Source organism: Mercenaria mercenaria, chromosome 2 (assembly GCF_021730395.1).
Source record: "Mercenaria mercenaria strain notata chromosome 2, MADL_Memer_1, whole genome shotgun sequence".
NCBI classification, from domain to species: domain Eukaryota; kingdom Metazoa; phylum Mollusca; class Bivalvia; order Venerida; family Veneridae; genus Mercenaria; species Mercenaria mercenaria.
In genome coordinates, this window is record NC_069362.1 from 73,478,145 (window position 1) to 73,495,920 (window position 17,776).

The 17,776-nt window shown below is 34.8% G+C and overlaps 1 protein-coding gene across 3 annotated transcripts in view; it reads left to right on the forward strand.

The window, feature by feature from the left end:
* Positions 1 to 17,776, forward strand: part of LOC123564318 (gamma-aminobutyric acid type B receptor subunit 1-like) — a 45,795-nt gene that overhangs the window by 19,503 nt on the left and 8,516 nt on the right. For 2 of the 3 annotated variants that reach the window (XM_053536956.1, XM_045357815.2), the window contains exons 2-13: positions 1,849 to 2,072; positions 2,910 to 3,047; positions 3,292 to 3,462; positions 5,078 to 5,179; positions 6,203 to 6,268; positions 6,867 to 7,062; positions 8,902 to 9,048; positions 10,483 to 10,644; positions 11,305 to 11,391; positions 14,989 to 15,139; positions 16,973 to 17,087; positions 17,377 to 17,484. In XM_053536956.1, coding sequence (XP_053392931.1) covers positions 1,854 to 2,072; positions 2,910 to 3,047; positions 3,292 to 3,462; positions 5,078 to 5,179; positions 6,203 to 6,268; positions 6,867 to 7,062; positions 8,902 to 9,048; positions 10,483 to 10,644; positions 11,305 to 11,391; positions 14,989 to 15,139; positions 16,973 to 17,087; positions 17,377 to 17,484 — 1,662 coding nt within the window. In that variant the 5' untranslated portion in view covers positions 1,849 to 1,853. The remainder of the gene's footprint in view (positions 1 to 1,848; positions 2,073 to 2,909; positions 3,048 to 3,291; positions 3,463 to 5,077; positions 5,180 to 6,202; positions 6,269 to 6,866; positions 7,063 to 8,901; positions 9,049 to 10,482; positions 10,645 to 11,304; positions 11,392 to 14,988; positions 15,140 to 16,972; positions 17,088 to 17,376; positions 17,485 to 17,776) is intronic. The other variant, XM_045357817.2, reaches the window with a different exon arrangement.

Sequence of the window (17,776 nt, forward strand, 5' to 3'; positions counted from 1 at the left end):
CGAAGCCAAAGCTACGATATTGTTACACTATATGCACATTGGAATGTGTTAACAGGTATTCTACTGAAATGTAAAATTTAACAGTAGCTGAATTCAAAACATACATCACTAGTCAGTACTGATTTTCTGAGTATAATGTAATGGTTCGGGTACGGATAACATACCGCCTGTAATCTTTTTTCCAAACATCGATGAATGATGATCAGTTATAGGTTTAATATGTACTTGCTAGAGTTTTGAAGCAACCGGTCCGCTATATCTCTATGCTACAGTTTCTTTTTGTTGCGGGTCTACTATGTGATGGATGGCTCTCACAGTTTTTGCTTTGCGTTTTGCTTTCTTTTCTTTTAACTTTTATATGTTGGTTTTCTAAAGTATCTTAAAATTATTAAAAGTAACTTGGATTTGTATTATACCTCAGTTATTATCCATGAGTTGTCCGTGTTGGTTTTTCGGTCATTTAGGTCAATTGATTCAGTACAACAATGAGTCTAGGTGACGATATTTTGTTATATGTTTATATGTCTTTTCAACTGCTAAACTTCATTTTTAGCTATTTAGCTAAAGTAGTTGAATTTGGAGAGCTAGACACCCGTTCGTTTGTGTTTGCATCTTCTTTGTTTAGTTGCAGTTGTTCGTTCTGTTTACAGAAATAGCAACAAATAATGTAAACAGACCCAAGATTCGGACAAACAACTTTGACTCTCTCACATTGTTTGAATCGATTTGCATATTATTGTCGTCAATAAAATAGCTTGGTTCATAACGAGTTTGACTTGCTTTCATAGCATAATATAACATCCTCTTTATCCAGATAAAACTGCGCATATTCATAGCCAATTTACACAAATAAAAATACGAATCATTTAAAAAAAGATTGAAAACATGTTCAATATTTATCATTTTACATAGAAAGTAGTAAAACAATAGTATATTGAACTTCTAACAATACAGCATTGGTTAAAGTTGGTTACAGATATCCTCCATAATTTTAAATGCGAATCATACATAGGTTCATACAAAGACAAAACGACAAGAAATTTTGAAGTATACTAGCAGGGTAACTACAAAAAGACATTAAAATAATAACCGGAGGTATGAATATTTGTCTCAATTGACATACATAGTCATGAGCTCAAAAACCCTGATGCGGGAGTAGCCTTTTTCGCGAATAGCATTAACAGTAGTCATCGGTGTCCGAGGCCAGGCCCTAGCCATTTGAAAAAATTCTAGATGTTTCTTGACCAATTAGCAAGGCGTTTGCATTAACCAACTCGTGGCCCAAGTGGTCCAAAAGCCTCAGTCAAAGTGTTCAGGATTTTAAAATATTTTCTGTATTTTCTAAGAAAGGCAATCATTTGCTCATGGCAGTTTAAAAAGTTTATTGTTTTAGTGGAAACGCACTGGCCGGTTGTATGACAAATTTTGCTGCTAGAAAAAGTATTTTAGACACTAACACAATTATTACGCACATATAAAAGTGTCTATAAATTACAAATGTAGTTATATTATCAAATAGGTCCATGTTATATGAAAAGAACATGTTTATCTGATTGGTCAATATTGTAATAGAAAAGCCTAGTATATTGCCAGTGATTAACCAGATTTATTTCAGTTAAGAAGTCATAAAATAAATATATGTAATCGGAGAAACCGTACCTAGTAATCATTCCTTTGCAGTCCTCATTTATGATCACTTTTGTGATTTGTTCTTTGTAATTATGCCGTTAATTTACATATGAGTTACCTACTGTGTAGAATAATTCATTTTACTGTAGTTAATTACGTAATTAAATAACATATGGCATATGTTTTTGAAAACAGCTTACGAAATCATATTATTTGCAGACAATATGTTAAAGCAACGCTATTGTCTGATTGTGCTGATTATCTGCTTGCCAACCTCAAACAGTAAGGAGATCCGATTGTTGGGGCTTTTACCCATGACTGGTGATAGCTGGAATGGAGGCGTATCCTGTTTGCCGGCCGCCAAAATGGCAATTGAGGACGTAAACAATAAAGTTAACGTTCTAGCAGACTATAATGTGACCTACAAATGGATTGATACCAAGGTATTTTGTCGATGTCTTACGGCTACTTGCTCATTTTTTTAAACAATAATTTATACTGGAAAATTCATAACTAGGAAATACGTAATAGTCAGAGGCCTGTACTGGTTCTTCCCAGGAAAGAATGCTTCGTCGCGTGTACCGGTGCTATACAGCGGGCACGTTAAAGAACCAAACTGTCTTTTCGCACAGAGCTAGGCTAAGTTAGGCGGACAAGTCTGTATCTAAAAATAAAGATTTCTCTCTATAGTTCAAAGTAGTAAATATGAAGATACAATATCATTACCTGTCTAGCGTTTCTTAGGAAAAACAGTGTAATTTCTTTGACACTGGCTTTATATACTTTCCCGATTAATTTTTGAGATGTAATACTTGTTTTCATATTACTGTCACACGGTCAATATAGAACAATGAATTGCTTACGTTTAGCTATTTGTGCAGGTTACAGTGTATAATTTAAATTATTACAGTATGCTTGATTGTTTCAGTGTAAAATGTAAACATCTTTCACTGATTTGATGCTAGACGCAATGGTTTCACGATTAGCGTTGCCACAAGTAAAATAGTAAAATCCATGGTTCACGATTACACTATTGTTAAGTTTGAACTAGTTCACTGGCACCAAACCGTACTACTTAATCCCCCAAGCATGTTCTTTACTTACAAGACAGTGTAAGCAAAATTATACTAAACCCATACAAAACAGTTGAAAGGTTTAATATTTTTCTGACGTATGTAAATTGCGTTTGTTTTAATGTCGTTGTCAGGTACCCTGCACATCGTTACTTTCGTTTAGTGCATTATTACAATATATTGTTTCAAAATTATACCATTGTACAGTGCAATGAAGGTATTGCCGTTTACAAAATGGTCAAGTCTTTAGACGAGGATCCAACATACCACATGGTACTCGGTGCGGGGTGTTCGGTGGAATCTGAAGGTACTTCTCAAGTATCTTACCTTTGGAATCTAACTCAGGTAAGTACCAGAATATAGATATCACAATGCTGTTATTAGCCGAAGAGTAAGACTGTTTAAATAGGCAAAAGCTTACCCTGTCTCAGTCCATTGTTAAACTACCGACAACTTTATTTCATAACAAATTACTTTATCATAATGCTCAAAATTTGGTTAATGTCCATGTGTTGAATATGTACAGGACTACAGTACACGGTATCTTTAGTGTACTGTGCTGCTAACAGGTCATGTGTGTTTGATTCAGTTGTCCTACAGCTCGTCGTCGCCGATTCTCTCGGACCGGAAACGATTTCCAAAGTTTTTTCGTCTAACGCTCCCGGACCAGAAACACAACCCGGCAAGGATAGATCTGATGAATGAATTTAACTGGAAGAAAGTGGCAACAATAAACCAAGCACTAGAATTCTTCTCCTCAGTGAGTTATTTTAGTTGCTAAGTCCAGCATGCATGTAAACAAGTGATGTTCCGAAAGTTTTGAAACTAACATCATAACTTTTCTTATAACTGTTATAAATCATGTGCAAGATACAACTATGGAAATATCTAGTTATAACTGTTAAAATTATATCATATGCAGGTATATATATTTCTATGTTGCATAAACTTATAGAAGTACAAACGTGGTATAGTCGATTTCCCAGTTAGTGTCAAATATTTGTATGGTAGTCTTCAATTTTTAAGGCATACTTTGTAATAAATATAAACAATACCGATAACAGAAATATCCGGAAAACGGTAATATCTTTCTTATTCCTGAACGAAACATGTACATGTGAGCACTTATTTCCACAGCTAGGAAATTTGAAAATTGATAAATTGTAGTCTTTGATATGTTATATACAATACAACAAACAAAACTAATACAGTATTTTGTCTCAATCCATGGCTATGTGGATTTTCATCCATATTTATAGATATTCATCAGAACCATTCTAAAGTAAATATGAGGGACACTATATTCTAAGAACGTAGCAACAATTTAAACTTATTTACCTTTTGATGGCATCTAAAATAGCTATCAAAATGTACATATCTGTGCTACTTGGAAATGTCAGCTTACATGATAGTTTAAATGGTTTTAAATGATCTTCAAAACACAACACAATCAATTATCAATGCCAGTTTTATTACAGTATAAATGACCTAGATCCACATTAATTTTAATTTCAATTGCTCACTGGGATACAGTATTTTTGACTGCAGTTATTCAACTGTAACATTAACTTACTCAAATTATAGGTTGAAGGTCAGTAATTCAAATCCTTCTTTGTTTCATATAAAAAACGACAACTTCAGGTCGTCTTTAAGTATTTTCATAGAACATCACTTTTTCCTACACCTATATTTCATGAAAGTTCTATCATAAATTAATGAAAAAATGAAAAGAAAAACAGGGAGTTGAAAAGTTTCTAGTGAAATGTCAGTCAGTTGTGATCTGCTTCCCAAAAAACGAAAACAGTCTCACTTCATGCAGAATGAACTGTAGCAGTAAAAAATGTAATTAAAGTACTCGTTTTCTACACGAATTTGCACAAAAAATGGGAAAATTAGGATCTATTTATTATGGACTTCTTCTTTCGAAAGCACGGAAGCACATTTTAGACCAAATTACTGACCTTATTCCTATAGTGCTTATCTGATATGACCTTGATTTATTGACGATTCGTTTATTCTGTATCAACTTTTGAACAATATCATTCCGGAAACAAACAATAAATAAATAGAATACAATTATCATATTTAAAGCAATGTTAATCTTGACCCAAACAACCTCACATGTACAGGATCTCGTATCCCAACAATTTGCCTATCAACCAGGTTTGGTTGCAAATTATCATACCTACATGGAGGTATATATGAAAAATAATAGTGATAATGCCCTGACGTTATTGAACACCAAATATACACAGTTAGCTATATTTATCATATTCTTCAAGAAGTAATTAGCAAATATCATATTTGGCGCAGAGAACAAAGTCATTGTAAATGTTCATGCATTAATTAAAATTGTTTATTTGTGTTACAAACAGGTGATGGATGACTTTGTAAAAAGCGTCCAAGGAACAAATATCACGATCATATCTCAGGAAATTTTCATGCATAATCCAATGACTAGGGTGGAAAATTTGAAGGTAACATTTCAAGCAATTTATTTAAGCTTTATTTTGAGAAACAAATCAATATTGAATATATTATTGCTTGTCTGAAGGACAAGTTAGATGTATACCATTCAAAATAGACTGAATTTCATGGTCATGTAGACCAACAGAGAATTTTTGATTGAGCAGAGCAGCCTTTTAATTCCCTTCCTTTCTTAAATTCTTTCAAATATGTACCGCTCTTTTCCTTTTTTTCTTCAAGAACACGCCATTATTTCATCACTCATTGATTATTTTCCATCCTTCTTTAGTATTTGAAAAACCTTTCAAGGATAGATATTATGTACAATATATAATATATATAACATAATATAACAAAGTCAGAAAATATATATTATATATTTTCTGACTTTGTTGAAATATATGGACAAAATGTATGTTGAAACATGTAATGTTGAAATTTAGTATTGTATCCATATATTATAAGGAACATGCTGTGTATGTATAAATATCAATGTACTGAAATGAAATAAAAAAGTGGAAAAACGAAAAATATTTCGGGCAAAAATTTATATTTTTACATTACATTTGCTTTAAAATTCCTGCTATTTCGTTGATATTAATTTTTAGTTAATAAAAGTATAGCTTAGAAATATATGGTAGACTAGTAGTAATTCAATGTTGATTGCCATATGACAAATAGAAAATATTTAATGCTAAATGCCAATTAACGAATGCCGTTAATGCTGAATACAATGTGCCAAAAGTATATGCCAAATAGTGATTGCTCAATGCCAAGATTCTTTAACTTTATGAGGCAATGATCTGTATCCATTAAACTTACGAATGTTAAAAAGGTATACTGTTCTACCAGTCTGACTTGAAGCAGTAACATGTCACCAAAGGTCATATTTACACAGTAAAATACATGCAAAGTCATAAACTTTAAGCAAACATATAAGTTTAGTAATCATGACTGCTTTGCCAAAGCAGTACATCCGGTAGGTATTATACTGAAAGAAACAAATACTATCTATCTATTTTGTTATATTTTAGACTCACGATGCTAGAATAATTATGACTGCTATGTATGAAGACAAAGCCAGGGAGCTCCTCTGTGCGGTAGGCAATTAACCCTTACCCAGCTAAATTTCTATAATGAACTTGTCCATCTTTAAATTTGGACAGTACCATTAACTGTTAAAAGGGGTGCTTACCAAATAGATACTGACTGAATGGTAAACAGTGCAGAACATGATCAGACTGCACGGATGTGCAGGCTGATCTTGGTCTGCACTGGTCGAAAAGGCAGAATCTCTTGCCGCCAGCAGGCTAAGGGTTATCTTATAATTGAAAATAACTGTTCTTCTGTATCCAACTTGATATAAATAAGATTTCCTCTTCAAATGGTTTGCTGTAAATACTTTAAGACAATCACAAATACATGCAGTTTAAGGAGAGAATTATGTTTGTTATGTCAGAGATTAAGTAAGAGGAACTGTTTTTCAATGTTTCTTTTGTAACCTTTTTTAACTTTAAAGTTATTCCAAGTTTCAGACTAATATTATTTGATTTACCTTTTGGTTTACGTAAAAATAGTTTTATTTGAATGTGAAATTCATCGTTTACGTCATACTATATACTCCGATATTAACGGATTAAACTCGGACATAGTTTAAAGGTGAACACACGTCGTAACCCTATTATTGTACATTAACAGGCGTACAAAGTTGGACTGTTTGGTCCAAAAATCGTGTGGGTATTTGTTGGCTGGTATTCTTCAACTTTCTGGAAAGTCCGTCTTGATAATTTAGAATGTACGGAAGAAGAAATGTCCATGGCTGCTGAAGGAGCATTTATCACAGGGCCAGTTTATTCGAACCCAGTTGAAGAAAGAGGAATAGCAAATTTAACAGGTAATAGGAGGTTAAAATGATTAATCAACTTTCGAAAATGAGACGCAGGAAAGATAATTGAGACTGCACTTATCTTTGATGTATTGCCGTATAGTCAAAATGATCGTACTTGAATTGGCAGTTCGAAAAACACAATTTTTCAAAAGTAGTGTCACGATTTTCTTGGCATAATTGTCTGGAACACATTTACACTCAAGAAACAATAAAAACGCAACATCAATTTTTGTCATTGTATAACATTTGCCTCATGTTTACGCCGAGCTCGTGTTTAATTCATGTACTACCGTCCATGAAACCGGTATTCGCATGAATTTTTTTTCGGGTTTATACAGAAAATCGTCCGTCCGTTATGAATACTGTTTATCTGTAAGTCGTGGCACCGTTAAATAAATAATTAATTGACCAAGATGTTAATTGTAAAACGTAGAGTTATGATTTTCGTTTACTCTGTCATCTGCGGCGGGTGACAAACAGGTAATCCCTTTTTTACCGTTATATTGATATGTTTTAAGATATTGATTACACATGCCAGCAAGTATTACAGGCTAACTTATATGAAGAACTTTCAAAAACAAGTGATAAGTATAAATGAGTCAACTAATTTGAACCTGAAATTTATTTTTTGTATTAATTAGGGGTGTATTCCCAACAAACACGTTAAGCGTACAACGGACATATCACTTTGCAAACACAATTTCTATTATCAAAGGCATAGACAGAATTTCGCTTTTATAATATATGATTTGGTAATCGTAATAAAGAAATACTAGTATACGGTTTGCATAATTTTGTGTACAATCAAATAACAGTGGTTTCACATATACATATATCGTCAAACCGTTAGAACTATCAAAGATCGCAATTCAATTGTCATTAGCTTTGAATCTCATGCCAGCTCTACGGCCGAAATTCAATTTTTCACAAATCTAAATTAGAAAAAAAAACAAACCCCAAAACATTTAGTATCGAGCAAGCACAATGATCGAAATCCATTTTTTCACAAAAGCCGAATTTCATCCTGCTCTTTAGCAGCTTGTTCTGATATTGAAACTGCAATTTTTAAGGACAAAAATCATTCTGGCTGAATTTCAATTTTCCAGTTGACTAATTCGAATTTCGGAGTTTTCTTTTAATTTGAATTTCGAGCTCTGAGATTGCCCAAAATTCAAAGTCAGACTTTGGTGGTGGTGAAGGAAGACCCTAAGTACTCCATCCAGGTATTATTCCACGCACAGGCGGGCACCCCGTCTGAACCACCGACTTCTATATGCCAGCTGGATGGCTTCCTCAGATGAAAGGTTTTCACATCCAATGCAAGGATTTGAAAACCTCAGCGGAGAGGCAAGCGATTCTAAGCCAGCGACAGTTCCACTCAGACATGGAGGAGGCCATTATGAGATCTGTGGATTAAATGGAATGTCTTCGTTAAGCTCATTACGTCTTTCATCTTAAAATCAATTTTGTCAATTTTTGTCAGATTAATCTGAGTTTTTGAAAATAAATGATTGCAATCAGTTGTGCAAAGATTAATTTGCAATTATGTTTTAATCTGTATGTTTTGGCAGCTTTGTAAGTTGTAGGACTATTTAATTACAATGATTGATCACCGTAAAGTAGTTTGGTTTGTTGATAAAAGCTCTGGAGTTCTTAAGTGTTTACATGGTCGTCACATATAAAAATGAATTTCTGTTGCGTTTTATACAATGCTTTGTCAAGTTATTTTTCAACTCATTTTTGTGAATTGTGCATTTTGCACTTACGATTTGTTACTGCACACATAAAGTCAATAGTATATAACTATCTTATTATGCTCTGTTTGGTTTTTTACAAAACATCAAGCCAGGGAATTTGCAGAGCGTTATTATAACCACCCAGCATACACTACGGAAGCGAAAAAATACGACTTCTATGCATATCAGTGTTACGATCATATATGGGTAGCTGCCATGGCTCTTGATTGCGCAAATCACAGACTAAAAGAAATGGGTGAGTTTATGGATTATTACAGTTTCATTCTCAAATTCAGTGTAACAGATTTTCTTGGAGTTTTTGTGAGGACCAAGTAATGGTTTAATTTATACGTTAGCTGAGCTGCTGTTTAAGCAGTTTTGTCATATAATTTTCAAGGATGGTTGTTACTATTTTTACATTCGCTACAATTTATCAATGGTTTGTATCTTTTTTTTATAACTAGAAAGTGTGTAAACTTATACATATATAATCTATGTTCAGTTTCTAATAGACACAATCTGACTAAAGTACTTGATCTTCTAAACGAAGATCTGAGAACGACCCATTCACATTCGTCTTCTGTAGATTTTGGATTTCCAGTATTGCTAAATTTATTTTATCCAATCAGACGACTTTTCGAATGTCAAAGAGTAAGAAAAATATGCGGTCATTTCAGGGCTCGAACCCGGGACTTCTCGCTTACAAAGCAAGTGACCTACCGACTGAGCTAGGCGGCTATCTGATACATTACGACATAAGAATTGTAAATATCAAAAGTTAAGGCTACAGGTAGATTTTCAAGATGTTGTAAGTTAGGCTCTGATTGGCTAGCGAAAGGGTCGTCAGAACGAGGCAATGAATAGGTCGTTCTCAGATCCTGTGCGTAGCGTAATAGGAGATGTACTTTAGTCAGATTTTAATAGACAAATCACTAAAGTCTGTAAGAAGGCACTTTTGGAAACACGAAACGCAACCAAGCAAAATAATAGCAGATTCTGTTTGATTGAGTTTGTTCTTAGAGGTTATAACTAAAAAAGATATAGGTCACTAAAAGGATTAAAATGTCTTATCTGTTATCATTTTTAGAAAAGCTGACAACTGCATTTTATACCTTAGTCCCTGGTTACACAGTTTCCAGGAATTTATCTTCAATGTCAAGGCCTTTTTATCTGTTTAAGAAGGTGTAATCTATGCCACTGCTCATACAAGAGCATAAAAAATATATAAAAGCATAAAAAGACAGATGACACTGTAACCTTAAGCAAAACATACCATATGAAAAGCCGTACAACGTTGGTACTCTCTTTTTCATTTGACAAAAACCTAATGATGGATAAGACGTTTCACTTCTTTTATCTTTATATCTTTTTATAGTCATAACCAGAAATGTCAAAGTCTTTTTAAAAATGAATAGGTTTATTTTGTTTCTTAATACAGGTATAACCAAATTATGAACCTTTGAAGATTTCAACAAATACAATTTCATAAACCGTTATACTCCGCCTTCTCAAAAGTTAAGCCTTCGTGTGCGGTGGAACCTTTAGGCTAATCACATCAGTAGAATTTCCTAGATATGCATGCGCTTTTTGTCCCCACTTGATTGTTTGAATTGTGTATTTTTTATCAGTACTTGTAAGTATGCAAATTGATTTTAAGGTCATCTAAGGCCTATCATATTTGTATTCACAGGCCACCCAAAAACTCTTGATATGTTTGAGTATATTGATTCGGATATCAACGAGATCATATTCCAGTGTGTTGGAAACACAACATTAACCGGTGTTTCTGGCAGGGTATCGTTCACGTCTGGAGCCGATCCAGACCGCATTGTCAAAATTGAAAGAATTCAAGGTATTGTTAATAGTTTGCAAGTCAGTGACTTGTTCTAATTGCAGCTTAAATAACGTCATAATATACAACGACTCTGACTGGTTACTTAAACACTTGATTGAAATCATCTGTACTGTAACCGAAAAAGAACAACAGCATTTTGATGTGGCGTTATCTCTCATATATGATACTTAAAGAAGATCAAATAATTATGTTTATCTTTTTTGTGTTTAGTTGATTACAAGGATAAATAATTTGGAGGACCTGTCAGTTATAAACGTTTTAATCCTACACATTTGATATACCAGCCTTCATGGATCATAAAATAAGCACACTGACGATCTGTATGTATTTTAAATAAGTAATAGAAATTATGTTGATTCACAACTGTAAAAGGTTCTGTTAGAATCTAACCAAATGGTCTATTTAAAAGTGTGATTCTTCTTCAAACTCCCATTATTAAAACAAGCGTTATGTCAAACTTTCTTCATTAAGTCAGAAAAAAATCAAGCTGACGAACTTATCTTATTTATGTGCCGAATTTTCTGAATATATTCTAGTATTTTGAAAAATCAACATTTCATCAAGTTCTACGTTGTAGTAAGTTTTTTGACAAATAATGCAGACAGACCGTAAATGTGTTTAAATTTCTCTGTTTTAATGTATTTTGATATGTTTAAGGGAATGCAAGACAAACAGTGGGCCTCTATAGACAAGACAAAAATCCGAAATACTTTGAATGGATAGAGGACGCCATTAAGTGGAAAGGTAAAATAACCTTGGATGTTTGTACAGTTGGTTCATAGCAGATTCAATAGTAACAAAACTAGATCAAAACTAAAGGCCTTCTGTTTTTATTCCGGTTTTTATGTTGTCGGGCAGACAACCTGAAAATAAAGACCGCTCCCGTGTGATCCTGATATACATATTTGACTGTATTCATGCGGAAAAGAGGTGGTATAGAAAAGTCATATTTCTTTTTGAACATCAAAAAATAAATCGTACCCATCAAACATTAGAGTAGTTGCGACTATGCAACAGTATACGGTAGTATGGTCCACTACTTTATCTACACTACACCTTTATGACTTTAACAGTAAAAGCATACAGCCATCTATACTAATGTACCAAACGTCGAAAATAGGGACCAGAACATGAAAGCAAATTGTTTGTAATGCGGTTTATTTTAAGCCAACAACATAATTATAATAAATTATACGCTAACCGGATGTATCATATACAGTCCACAGACTTGGTTACAGGACAGGACTGAGCACACCAATGTGCACAAAAAGACATAAAGCAGCAAAGTCAGCCAGCCACATGTCGGTTTAAACCATATTAGAACATCTGCCATATATTCAAACTTGTATATAGTTTTGTTGATTAAGTGGGAAGTGCGGTTTTAATCCATCCTAAGTACGAAGGGGTAAGTTATTACCGTCGCCTTCTATCCGTTCATCAACAAGTTTACTTGTAACACAGAGAAAACCCCATTGCTATTTGTTTGTAAAATGTACAAAGAATATTTATAGACATATCTTGGTCAACTGTAAATTGGCTGCGAAATCACGGACAGGTTTGGTTAAACATGGAGATGGTTTCTTTTGTAAAATCGAAATCATTCACATTGAATTAGTCAAAATGGCTTTACCTTTTGACAGTTCCTGTGATACGCAGGCTCCATAACCTCAGATCCCCTTTTTAATTTCCAGTTTGTTTAGTTATGCCCATTGTTTTTCGTTTGGGGCAAACCCTTTACTTTATCTGGGGACCAAACGCCGCTTTTCATGGAATTACACGCCACAACCCGTGTATCATTGAAGGTTCCATGTTCACCACCGTTTGAATACATCTGCGGATGTCTCTAAATTGCTTTTTAGCTCACCTGAGCAATGCTCAGGTGAGTTTTTCTGATCGCTCAATGTCCGGCGTCCGTCGTCCGTCGTCTGTCGTCTGTCGTCCGTCGTCTGTCAACATTTAGCTTGTGTATGCGATAGAGGCTGTATTTTTCAATTAATCTTCATGAATATTGGTCAGAATGATAACCTTGATGAAATCTAGGCCGAGTTCGAAAATGGGTCATCTCGGATCAAAAACTAGGTCACTAGGTCAAATCAAAGAAAAACCTTGTGTATGCGATAGAGGCTGTATTTTTCAATTAATCTTCATGAATATTGGTCAGAATGATTGCCTTGATGAAATCTAGGCCGAGTTCGAAAATGGGTCATCTCGGGTCAAAAACTAGGTCACTAGGTCAAATCAAAGAGAAACCTTGTGTATGCGATAGAGGCTGTATTTTTCAATTATTCTTCATAAATATTGGTCAGAATGATAGCCTTGTTGAAATCTAGGCCGAGTTCAAAAATGGGTCATCTCGGGTCAAAAACTAGGTCACTAGGTCAAATCAAAGAAAAACCTTGTGTATGCGATAGAGGCTGTATTTTTCAATTGATCTTCATGAATATTGGTCAGAATGATTGCCTTGATGAAATCTAGGCCGAGTTCGAAAATGGGTCATCTGGGGTCAAAAACTAGGTCACTAGGTCAAATCAAAGAAAAACCTTGTGTATGCGATAGAGGCGGTATTTTTCAATTGATCTTCATGAATTTTGGTCAGAATGATTACCTTGATGAAATCTAGGCCGAGTCGAAAATGGGTCATCTGGGATTTAAAAATTAGGTCACTAGGTCAAATCAAGGAAAAAAATTGTGTATGCGATAGAGGCTGTATTTTTCAACTGATCTTCATGAAATTTAGCCAGAATGATTACCTTGATAAAATCTAGGCCGAGTTCAAAAATGGGTCATCTGGGGTCAAAAACTAGGTCACTAGGTCAAATCGAAGAAAAACATTGTGTATGCAATAGAGGATGTAGTTTTCAATTGATCTTCATGAAATTTGGTCAGAGTGATTGCCTTGATGAAATCTAGGTCGAGTTTGAATATGGGTTATCTGAGGTCAAAAACTAGGTCACTAGGTCAAATTAAAGAAAAATCTTGTGTATGCGATAGAGACTGTTTTTTTCAATTGATTTTTATGAAATTTGGTCAGGATGATTGCCTTAATGAAATCTAGGTCAAATTTGAATATGGGTCATCTGAGGTTAAAAATTAGGTCACTTGGTCAAATCAAAGAAAAAACTTGTATATGTGATAGAGGCTGTATTTTTCAATTGATCTTCATGAATTTTGGTCAGAATGATTGCCTTGATAAAATCTAGGTCGAGTTTGAACATGGGTCATCTAGGGTCAAAAACTAGGTCATATCATAATCTAAGAAAATGCTTGTTTTATCACAAGAGACCAATTTTTTGGTCCAATCTTAATGAAAATTGGTCAGAATATTTGTTTCCATGAAATCACTAGGTCAAACATGTTTTACACTGTTATGGTGTGTTTCTTAGGTGAGCGACCTAGGGCCATCTTGGCCCTCTTGTTGTACTTTTAGCATGTGTAAAAATTGAGTTCTGCTCAACCCGGGGCTAGAGGGCGTGGACGGTAGCATGCATTTCCACTACCGTCCATGAACAGGCTCAGTCAAACCGAGCCTGCAACATTTTCGTTTTTGTCGTGTTGAAAGACCTGTGAAGTTTCCACTTTTTCTATTTAATTCAGATTGTTAACACACTAACCAATCGTGATGAAAGTTACACACCATGTATAAGGCTACGTTATAATGGCGAATATCCTTTATGCTAGCTATTACATTTCTATCATTTAGGGGTATATTTCTTGAGCAGTAGTGTTCAAGAAACGTACTGAAATGTATTTAGTCTCGACATCATGAACATGTTTGATAACATGCTTTATTTCTTCAATGGCATCAGAGTTATTCTCCTTATTAAATCAAAATCGCCATATTTCACGTTGATAACTCTCTTGGACACGCAAACTCACAGATATACTCGATGAAATACGAGATGGCTAAAACAAATCTAAAAGTGTGACTCTTGATTTTGTTAATATTGCTATGTATTGACGATCTGTATCACAGATTAAAGTATTATTCTATTATTTACACGTATGTTCAGTGTAACTTTTGTTGAGGCATAGGCTGTTAACATAAATCATCTATGAAGAATATATATACAGCTTTATACAAAGTTTGTGTAAGTATTCATGTTAGAGCTAAGGGATCAGTATGCCCGTCTTTATTTCTGTATGGCTTTGGGATACTTGATAGCGTTAAACTCCATTTAGTGATGACCTGTACTCCTGTTATACCTTTTTGACCAGTCTGATATCGTCTCGATGATGTGGTATTAACAAAAACCAAAGTTCCATTGTAATCCAGAAGTATGTGCGCCGGGTTCGCTCCAAGCTTTATTTTCTTATGGTTATTATATGATTCACCTTTTTCAGATAATGTTTTGCCAAGAGATTCTACGTATATAACCTATGAGGAAAAGGAAATACCAACGGCCCTTTACCTTACAATGACGTCATTGGCTAGCCTTGGAATTTGCCTCGCTATATCTTTGTTCATTTTTAACGTTGTACATCGCCACAATAGGTAAAATCTTCGTACGACGTCTCATGCTATTAGAAAGAAAACTCTTTATTCTTGAAACAAACTAAGGAGTCAAACAAACTAAGAAGGCCTATGGAATTCAAAGGGAGGTACATTTGACATATATTAGATAAAGCATTAAACGTTTACTTTTTATCTTTTATTGATAGGCAATACCAGGGCACACACTTTATTTTGTTTTCCTTCTTTCTTTAATAAACATGATTAACGTTTCACGACAAATATCTTTCATTGATAGACATGATTAGGCCCATACATTTTATCTTTCTTCCTTAGTCATAATCACGTCCTTCGTTTATAGTATAAGCACATACTTTGTATCTTTCGTTGAAGGCATATTTAAAGCAATTAACATTTTTCCTTTAATTCAAAGGTATAATTACGACACCTACATTGTGTCTTCATTGGTATGCTTAGTCAATGCGGATACATTTAATATTTCATCCATAGTCAGAATCCCTTCATATTCATTATGCCTGTCATTGATAGGTTGAATTATTTTACATACATTACATTTTTCGTTAAAAGCCATAACTTCATATACACTATATCTTTTACTGACTTGCGTTTTAAGGCATATTTTATTTTATTTTTCATTGATAGCCGTAACGGCACAAACATTACATCTTTCACTTATAAGCAAAATCACTGGAATCACACTTGATTGATTGATTGATTGATTGATTGGTTGATTGATCTATCTATCTATTTTTGATAGGCATAATATCTGCATAAATATCTAGTTTTTATTGATATTCATGATAACAATTATCTTTTAGGTATATGCATAATTAAGGCAAAACCGCTTTATCTTTCAGTATGTTCACTGTTCATACAGTCATTGGTATGCATTTCAACGCAGATACGTATTATCTTTCATTGATTGAATATTCACTGAATGTACATTTTATTTTTGCTTGATGATATACATAATCATACATAATCGCAGCACAAATATCCTTATCTTTCACTGTTAGACATAATTACTGCACATTGGTTAAAGGCCCGGTCACACCGACCGAACTTTGTTGGAGCGTTCCTGGAGCGGTGAAAAAAATTCATCACCGTTCGTTACCGTTCACCACCGTTTAACAGAAGTTGGCCCCCGTTAAGGCAACGCCGTATACGCTCGGTCACCGCTGATGGTCCCTCCTACCGCTCCGAAAGTTTTGAGCTGCACAAAATATTGCGAGCGGTGAGGAGCGGGCAATTTTCCGCTCCAGCAAAGTTCACCACCGCTGTAACAACGCCCAGTCAAGTTTGGCTACGCTAGACGCAAGTTCGTGGACGCTTGGGTCCGCTAGGCCAACGCAGAAATATTGAACGCTGGACCACCGCTGCTTCGCCAGCTTTGCCCGGGCGGTGATTAAACGTTGCACAGACTTTGGTGGAGCGGTTGTAAGCATTTTACGAGCGGACACGGGATTGCTGGAACGGTGTCGTAGTCAAAAGCGGTATGCCGCTAAACCAACTTTAAAACCCCGCAGAGCCAACGCACGCATACGCGGAACGCCGCTCTATCAACGCTCGCGTCACCGCTAAACCAACGCTCGCTACCGTTAAATTAACGCTAAAGCAACGCCGGCTTCAGCGGTGCACCTCTAAGGCAACGCCCGTGTTTTCGATTTTTTTCCCATTTTGTGCGCGGTGACGAGCGTTGTCTAAATTCCGCCCCTCTCCCTACCGTTGAAGGAACGCTCCAACAAAGTTCAGGCGGTGTGACCGGGCCTTAAAGGAGTGGTTGCAATTTGAGTCACCAGACCTTGCTCCCCTTGAAATCATTGAAACGTTCATCACATCCCTTTTACCTTTTAGTTATGTGAAGATGTCTTCTCCAAATATAAACAACGTCCTTTTACTTGGATGCGTCGTTTGTTATTGCACAGTCTTCTTCAAAAACGCTGCAACAGAAAATGACGTCTTCTGTAAGGTACATTGTCCTTAAATCCATTTTCGGATTTTAAGATTCCGTTGCTTAGAAAACTTAAAATAAAAACAAAACCGTTGAAATTATAAGCAGAGCTTACATTCATGTTCCGTGCTTACAACTGAAGTGTTATAACACGTATGAAGTAGGTAAGAAACGAATTAGATAAATTTTGTATTATAAATTTAAAAAGGTGACAGTATGATCGGATAATGAATACATGTTATTTTGAACATGTTTGAATTAATTATAAATGATGCAGTTACTGAGAAATGTGTTTCTTCGTTTTCAGATCCGTTTAGTGTGCTTTAGCCTTGGATTTACTGTAACATACGGGTCGTTGTTTTCTAAAACATGGAGAGTATACAGGATATTCAAGAACAAGCAACTTCGTAAACGTGTATGCTGTTGTTGTCTGTTAAACCTTAGGTTTAAAACATTTTTAAACGTCTCGTTTTGATGTATTTGCAAAATATTGTTGAACTTAAATAGTACTTAATGACGTTGATCATTGTTTTAAGCAAGCCTGGAAATTTATCCCTGGAGCTCATAATCTAAATAAGTAAGATTATGGTACACCTACACTTTTTAATTACAAGAACCAAATACTCTGTACGAATATAACACATCAAGTATCGTATTTTATTATAGATTATATTGCGGCTAGGGCTCAAGTGATCGGACCTGGAACA